We start from the raw sequence: 8,318 nt of genomic DNA, 5'->3' as shown, positions 1-8,318 counted from the left end.
AATATCCTTTGCAGTTGAAAACATTAAGCAAAAATGCCAAACAAATTCATGAAATAAAATTTGAGTGCTCGGTTAGCTGTATGTATTACGAGACTTGGAAGAGTGAGGAGGCCGCCAGGCCGCGCCGCAGCGGATCCTCCATCTACCCATCTATCGGGAGGGGTCCGCCAACCCTGTCATATGCCAGACTCAGAATTTCCGGTCGGGGGTCGGTGTTAAATTCTTGCTCTTGCTCTGCCCTGATCGGTGCATGAACCGAATTGTATTGACCGTATCATCTTTAAGTGTATGCTTTGTGATGTATTTATTTATTCAGCACTTCAGAACATTCTTTTAATTGAACGTGTCTTGGGCAATGGACAAACTCAAAACACATCAGTATATTCAATAATTATATTTTAGATCTTAACATAAAATATCAGATGCTGTACAGCTGAAGAAAAAATCAGAATTGAAATTGCTCTGGTGCTAATGACACAGTTGGCCTAAACAAACATGTACACTTGTGGATATAGAAGATAGCAACATACATTTGATTACATAATATTCAATTTTCCTACTTTACATTGTAAGCATTGGTCTACTCAATGTGATACAGATAATCTGTTTCATAGAAGCAGATGGAGCAATTTTTGATGATCCCCAAAATAAACTTCCAAACCCAACACAGAAAATATGAAGACTTGAAATTTATCACATTGATCAGACCATTGCCAACAAATTACCTACAGTCAGTCATTATCACTCAAACCATTTTATTTAGATTCATTATACTTTAAAAGAGTATCAAAGCAGAAAAGCTCTTACTGAAGAATTAAATAGATATTGGCAAACTGTTCCAACAAAAAAAAAAAAAAAAAATGGTTAAGAAAATTTTATTAGCAAGCACAGTATCTATCCTGCTTAAATTTTGCTTCACTGGTGAACAATTGACCACTCTACATTCAAGTAGCCTGGTTCATGAAAGATTTAATACTAAGATGTGAACAATTTCTTTCAAAAATGCTTTAGTTTAAATTTATTGGCACTCAGGTCTCAGTCATTTGGTATGAATTTCTAGCAGGGACATACATGCCCGTACATGCCCTGCTTTTCAAATTTAATTCTAAAACTACTATGCGTTCCAGTTGTTCTGTGAAGTCCAGTGTAGTACACAATACACAACTATCTTTTCAAATGCAATTTTTGAGGGGGAAAATATCATCCTTGTAAAAGTTAACTGACAAAAAGCATAGTTATTATATGATATTTAGATAAAAACAAAAGCTGCTCTCTGCATATGTGAGAAGAAAATTGTTCGACTTGCGTCATTTGCTGTTTAAGTAGCATAAGGATAGGTTTTACAAAAGACCATGTCAAACTTAACGCTAATTTAAATACGCCAGACAACCACGAGTCTTTACCCCCCTCCCCCCACTTTATCACATGTTAAGCAGCCGGCTCAAATGGCCGTACACATAAGAAAGATGTTCAAAACATTAAAATTTCAGAACATGGCAGATGTATACATCATCACACATTAAAATAACATTCACAATAACTCTGTTTTATGACCTTATAATGTAAAGCACAATAAAGGAAAGCATTAAGACATACAGATGTGAACAGCAAAATGCAATTACACTTAAACATTATTATATTATACATTGGGACGGATAAAGTATCAAAGATCTAACCCATTATCAGACAATGTCCATGCACTTCAGTTGTTTCATGTCAGCAGTACAACACAACAACAATAATACAAAAGAAACATGTTTGGAATTGTACATGTTGCTTTCTCTTTAAAATTTTAAAAAGTTTGAAAGATCAGACAAGCAAATGACAAATGCATTTTTAATGGCATGATATATTTTTCTCCAACCAAAAACAACAATAACAGGTACATGAAAAATTCTTTTAAAATAAGAGGAGGCAGATATGCTACAAAATCTTTCATTCATTCAATGCAAAATAAATACAGTGTATGAGACAATGCGGAGAACAACAACAGATTTTCAGAACAATTGTCATGGGTCTAGCTACTTTATTTTGATCAGAACCAGAATCAACCTAGCACGAATAGGTAAGGAATGCTTGTATACCTAATATGAGTCAAGTTGCAGTTCACAACCTACAACTTCTAACCTAGGGCCCACTAAGCGAGGATGCCGTTCCTCCACCATCAAAAGCGGGTCAAGTTCACAACCGCATGACAGCAGCAGATGGAAAGGATTAATCAAAATATTAATATTGACAAATACACATGGCTTTACACATTATGTTTATTAAATACAGAGTCACAGTTAGGTAAATAATTTTGATCTGTACACAAGAAGGAAAAATATAACATAAAATAGACAAAGAAAATTCAATTGAAATAAAATTAAACAGTGCAAGATAAAATAACAAGAGAAAAAAATCACTATACAACGTAGACCAACTGTGTTTACTATTACATTTATACAACAATATTCACCATCGTAAGGTAGAAAAAAAAGAGCGGCACATAAAGCAGCTCTATGTACATAAATATAATATTTACAGACGACTATTCTTATTTACAGGAACACAGCATATCAACCTGACCCATGCTGTTGAACCATTTCTAACATCAGTCATTCTAGAGCATACATAATTCAACATATTTTACTAGCATTTTAAAATATTGCCTATTCAGATATTCAAAAAATTCAAACTTTTTTGAATGGTTCTACCAGTTGTTCCAGCACTATCATAATAACTTTCATGACCCAGTTGACAAATAACTGAGATATCGCTACAAACCTGATCGCTTTACGACTTGCATTGGGATTGGTACGTTTACTCACTATGCCTGAAAATTTTTAAGAACAAGACAACAAACAAAATTTGGCTTTCAACTAAAGATGCCTAATGAGAGGAAGAAGATAGTTTCTTCTATATTTGCAAAGTATCCACAAGGGGAAGTTACCAGAAACAAGCTCGCTTATTTATATTTTGGGTAAAATGACGTATATAAATAATTGTGGCACTTGCAAAGGAGACAGAACAAAATTAAGATTACACCTGCTCACTTTTAAATTTGTGCAGCTACAGTACTAGTTTACGATAAGGTAATAAATGAGTTGATTGGCAACTGTTTTTAAAAATAAGGAAACAATATAATTGTTTTCCACCAAAACTAATTTAGAAAAATTACTTTATGTCCATGTTGTATATAATCAAAGAGAAAAATACTTCGCTCAGCACAACTTATGGAAGCAGCATCAATTTCCATTGAAACATACCCTCATTCCAGGGAATCACATACTACTTTGGTCATAGACTCACTGACTCTCCACTTCATTTATCATAACATACTAACAGCAGTCCCCCGAAACAGTTCTCAGAAAGACTGGAACTTGCTTCCAGTTACTTGCCCTTGCTCATTCCCCTTAAACAAATTAGCACACTCAGCACTAACACCTCAGTCATTAAACAAACTGAAACCAAAAAACAATAGTTCACAAACAAAAACATTTAAAAGAATGGAAATTGAAATTAAAAATTGTCTATGTAGTAGTAACGGTCAAAATCTTAAAATAAATAATGTAGTGTCAAAGAGCTTTGTCATTTATGATCAAAATACAGCAGGACTACCTCATAATACAAAAATAATTTTATGTTACAATAGTGAAACAATTTGTAGCTTCAACTATACCTTCACGATTAGCAGTCTTCATGAGTGATGCTTGTACTGACTCTCATTCACCATCTCATAAGGTTTGTAGATAATCTAGCTCTAGTACAGATATGACAGCAATGCAAAAAAAAATAATAAAAGTGATTTCTTGAGCTAATTTCACTAATGTACAGAGCAAGCAATGGGGTGCCCCATTTAAAATAGCCAATGTCCTCTCGACAGGTAACTGGTATTACTGTCCCCGTTCAAAATTGGAAGACATTGAGAGAATATTTGAGAAATTACACAGAGTTAAGTGTGTAATGAAAACTAGACACCACTTGCATCCATACAACCCAAGTTAATAACTTGCCGACTAGAGTGATCGCATTTTCAAATCGATCATGTATTGACAAGTCACTTCTTTACTCACTGCTGCATACGAGCAAAGAGTGCTCAGCATATCTTGAAGTATGAATAATAGCTGCACTCAACAATTAAGGCATGCTACATTAATTATGCCTGCCATTGGAGGATCAGAGTTGAGCAGAGTTAGCGATCAGGCAAATCTTCTCAAATGTGGAAGAACTGTTTGACTTTGTTGAAGTGCTGGCTTAATGAACAACGGGCAGAAACTTGATGCAGGTCATCTGCCCGAAAAAAGTCCTAGGAATTGTTGAATATGGTGCATTCAATGTAAGATGTGGGCACAAAACCTTCTTCAGTATCTCCCTGTCTCCGAACACGAGTCCATCCATCTCCTTGGTCTAGTTCTATTATATGGAGTTCCTCACCATCATACATAGGAATGGAACCTTCACTAGTGGCTGGTACAGGAAAAAAGGATGAGACCATTATCCAATGCGCGTGATATAAAAGTAACTTTTCCCATAATTTCAAAATATTTACCTTCAAATGGATATAGTGCTCTGCAAATACCAAGCGCTGGGAGCTGATCAGCATCATAATATTCTGGCTGGGCATTGCCGTCAATATCTGTTGGCTCTGGCTCATCTGAGTCTGGCAAGGATGTATGTGATGTGCCCAGTCCTGACTCGGGGCTGTGTGAAGAGCTACATGTTACACACCAGTGTCGTTAGACACAAGAAGGAATAGCAAATACATCAGAAAAGAAACATCAAATAAAGAATAACTTACTTATGCAATGGAAGAGGAGTTCCAGGAGCTGACTGCTTGTTATTGGTAGTAGGATTTGAAACACTTGAATCTGAGGCAGATCGACTAAGGGACTCTTCTTCACCACCAGAGCCTCCACTATGTCTGTAAAATAATAGAACGTACTTTAGCCTGAGAAAAAAATATTTTCAGCACAGAACTGTGCTAAGATTTTCCAAGTAAAGAAATAATTTACCGGTGATGACGTTGCCCTCCTCCATTAATGAGACGAGAAGGTTGTGACTTGAGACGGCGGCCAGGGACTGACGGGGATACATTCATGATAGAAGCCCCATTGTCTTGAGCTTCCTCCAAGTACATTTGGAACTTGTGTTGTTCCTGTCTGAGTTTGTCTAATTTATGACCACTTTCATTTAATTGACCTTCTATTGACATAGGATCACCTAAAGCTGGGTTTTGTTCATAAACGCCTTTCATCTTCATTAATCCATCCCTAAAGAAATATATTGGGTTCAATTTTAAAATGCAACATGAGTTTGACTCTGTAGAAAGCTTTGTGAAACAAGATTGATTGATTTACCTTGCTGCTGTTTCCTGCTGAATTTTAGCAGAGATTTCTTCCAATCTTTGTTGCAATTTCTTCTTCCTCTGATTGGGTGGTAAGTCACTGTAGTCCTCCTTATTTTCACCATATGGAGAAAGATTGTTCTGTAATGAAATCGCACAGTTAACAATATGAAAGTCCATTCCTAGAAAACACAAGATCAATACACGCTCAACTAATGAAAGCTGAAAGGCAAGTATTTATAATACTGGTTTTAGTACACTGGGGAAGGAAACAAATCTTTCTGGATGAAAATAATTTTTGCTTTGATGAATTAAAGCTATATGTGCTAATATGATCCTATTTCTCCTGAAACACTACAGGTAGTGTGTGCTACCGTAAAGGACTGTTCAGGAAATCACCACAGCTAATAGGGCACAGTCAAAAGATTTCTTGAGGTTTCTCACTCAAAAGCATGGTATCCTAATGGAGTGACAGTACAGAAGAAGTGTCAATAACAGCACAGTGAGACGGTTATAATTACTATAAGAAGGTATTTATGGCATGCACATGCAATGTTTGGAACTAAGCAAAAAATTTGGCAAGCTATAAAGAAAATTCTGATAGATATATTTTACATAAAAATGGTTTGCAGCAAAGCTGAACTGCGCCATTTAGATTTTAATGACTCATTGAGTGCCTGGCAGAGTTATACTTACAACAATTAGCAGCAGAGAAGGCCAGACACCACCAGCACCAAGTTGCAATGAAATTCAGACAAGGAAAAGACCAAGATTCCATCAGAAAGGAGAGGAAAAATTAAGAAAGACCAAACCAAGCTTAAGACATAGAATGTACTGAAAGTGACACAATAACACTATCTGTCTTAACCAGCACTCATTTAGATGTTGGTATGGTTTCTATCTATCTTAAAGAAGAAATCAGAAAGTAATTGCATTCTGAATTTGGAATTGAGATTATTTGGGGAAAAGTAAATTAACTACACAGTCAAACCACACAACAAACTATCAATACTATGAATACAATCAATCTAAATTGTGACAGGTTACTCTCTTTACAGATAGAAAAAGTGCTTTAACTCAAACTGTGTATCACTTGTACAAATTACAATAAAATTTTGACAAAAACATCGACGTTTTTTAGGGAGATTTTAAACGCACACCAAAATTAACACAAATTGTGCACAAACATACCACAACAGTATAATTTAACAAAAACTCATGCAGAGTAATCATAAAGTACATAAGATTGTATGCTGCGGAGGGGAGTTTCCTTCCCAGGAATTTTCTCACATTAGACTTTTAAGAGATTGATTGATTTCTTATAGAAACAAGTGCGCATTGAAGATAACACTTGATTATTAAAATACTACACACCAATAGGCATAAAATGCAAACAAAAATTTAAAGGAGAGATGAGCCCAAAAACATGTAGACATAACAAGTTTGCAAAATGAGACAACAAGAATATTGGCTTGGACTGGAATTGCTCATTCCAATAGTATTCCAGTAGCCAGTAAAACCAAAAAGGAATAATAACTGCTTTTCTGAAGAAACCAGGTTGAAAAATTCATAGGAGGAAACTAACTTGAGAATAAAATGAATTAAATATCATAAAAAGTTTCTATAGTGGCACATACCTTGTTTGAGCTGAAAATTCCGAATAGTCCTACTCTCTTCTTCAATTTTCCAGCAGACATTGTTCCCTTGACTGTCATGGCCTCTGGTCTGATTGAGGTGATAGCATTGTTGATAATCATCGGTTGAGCTTCCCCACTTTTCACTGCACTAAGGTCTTCAAATTGGTAGTCCCCGGGTGGGAGGAAGCCTGACTTGTACCTCTCTATTACCATTTGAGTATCCTGCAGGTTAAAAGAAAAATAGTTGTTTTGATAAAATGCAAGATGCAATTATTAAAGAGGAGAAAACAAGAAATAATGAAAAAATGGTGAAATATTTACCTCTTTTTCATTAATTTGATCTGCTGCTCTGAGAATACCATCTAAACACTGATTGATAATTGGAAATACACTTCTCTCAATATCTACTGATTGGGTCATGAAATTTTTTATGTTTTTGATTCTCTTTTCATCTAATTCTTGCAAGTGTTGGAAAACATCTGGCATAAGATTCTGGTAGTGTTGTGCCTGTTTTGAACATAAACCATAATAGTAAATCAACATCCCCCCAAAAGAATTGTTCAAGATACAAAGAAAAAACAATTACTGAAATAATATATCTGTACCTGTAGGTCATTTGTTTTCTGAAGTTGATTAGCATACTCGTTTTTAGTGTCCTCACACTGTTGTGATTTTATTGTCATGTTTGTTCTTTGCTTCTCTACATCCAATCGTGATAAGTTAAGATCTGCGTCTGCTCGCTGATAATTATCCAAGGCGCGTTCTGCTTCCTTAAATGCCTTTTCATAATTTTTACGGGCTCTTTCCAAAGTGGCTACTTGATTTGTCAGATTTGTCATCATTCTAGCTCCATCCTGTAAATGCTGGGCATAGTAAGGAAACAGATCAATGTTAGTACAATAATTGTTGTGAATGTAAACAGATAAGTAACACAATGATTATCAATGGGCACCTTTTTCCTCTCCTCCTTAAAATCTTTCACCAGTATTCCAACTTCCCGAATGATGTGTGTTTGTAAATTTTCTGCAATAACTTCATGTTGCCCAGCCAGGTCATTCACTTCATTCATCACCAGCTTAAATGCCCTGCACGGACTGTACCTGAAGACAAGATTCAGAACATAGTCATCACATTCAATTTCACAAATTCACCAGAAAATAAGACACACTCCGTGGAGTGCACTTCCAGTTGGCAGAAACGTACTGATACTCCTCCTCCTCCTTCTTCTTTGGTTGATGGTTCTTGACCAGCCTCCTGCAACACGCGAAACAGACAGGATGAGCAACAAATCTCTAACAAATGTCGCTTGACGACCGGAGGACCACATGGGAGGGGGAGGGAGGGAAGGACAAGGG

General features: G+C 35.9%; 1 protein-coding gene across 3 annotated transcripts in view; it reads right to left on the bottom strand.

Moving 5' to 3' along the window:
* Positions 1 to 379: 379 nt before the first annotated feature.
* LOC113215135 (formin-binding protein 1-like) overlaps positions 380 to 8,318 on the bottom strand; it is a 65,049-nt gene continuing 57,110 nt past the window's right edge. Inside the window, exons 3-12 of one of the 3 annotated variants that reach the window (XM_052277708.1) lie at positions 8,167 to 8,217; positions 7,916 to 8,063; positions 7,569 to 7,826; positions 7,285 to 7,470; positions 6,964 to 7,185; positions 5,340 to 5,467; positions 4,995 to 5,252; positions 4,781 to 4,903; positions 4,532 to 4,695; positions 380 to 4,449 (exon numbers count right to left, since the gene is read on the bottom strand). In XM_052277708.1, coding sequence (XP_052133668.1) covers positions 4,289 to 4,449; positions 4,532 to 4,695; positions 4,781 to 4,903; positions 4,995 to 5,252; positions 5,340 to 5,467; positions 6,964 to 7,185; positions 7,285 to 7,470; positions 7,569 to 7,826; positions 7,916 to 8,063; positions 8,167 to 8,217 — 1,699 coding nt within the window. In that variant the 3' untranslated portion in view covers positions 380 to 4,288. The remainder of the gene's footprint in view (positions 4,450 to 4,531; positions 4,696 to 4,780; positions 4,904 to 4,994; positions 5,253 to 5,339; positions 5,468 to 6,963; positions 7,186 to 7,284; positions 7,471 to 7,568; positions 7,827 to 7,915; positions 8,064 to 8,166; positions 8,218 to 8,318) is intronic. The other 2 variants (XM_052277709.1, XM_052277710.1) reach the window with 2 other exon arrangements.

The sequence above is a fragment of the Frankliniella occidentalis genome, unplaced genomic scaffold, assembly GCF_000697945.3.
Source record: "Frankliniella occidentalis isolate FOCC.00 unplaced genomic scaffold, Focc_3.1 Scaffold11, whole genome shotgun sequence".
Classification (NCBI taxonomy): domain Eukaryota; kingdom Metazoa; phylum Arthropoda; class Insecta; order Thysanoptera; family Thripidae; genus Frankliniella; species Frankliniella occidentalis.
Note: the sequence above shows the minus strand (reverse complement) of the source record. Positions and strands in the feature narration are given on the sequence as shown.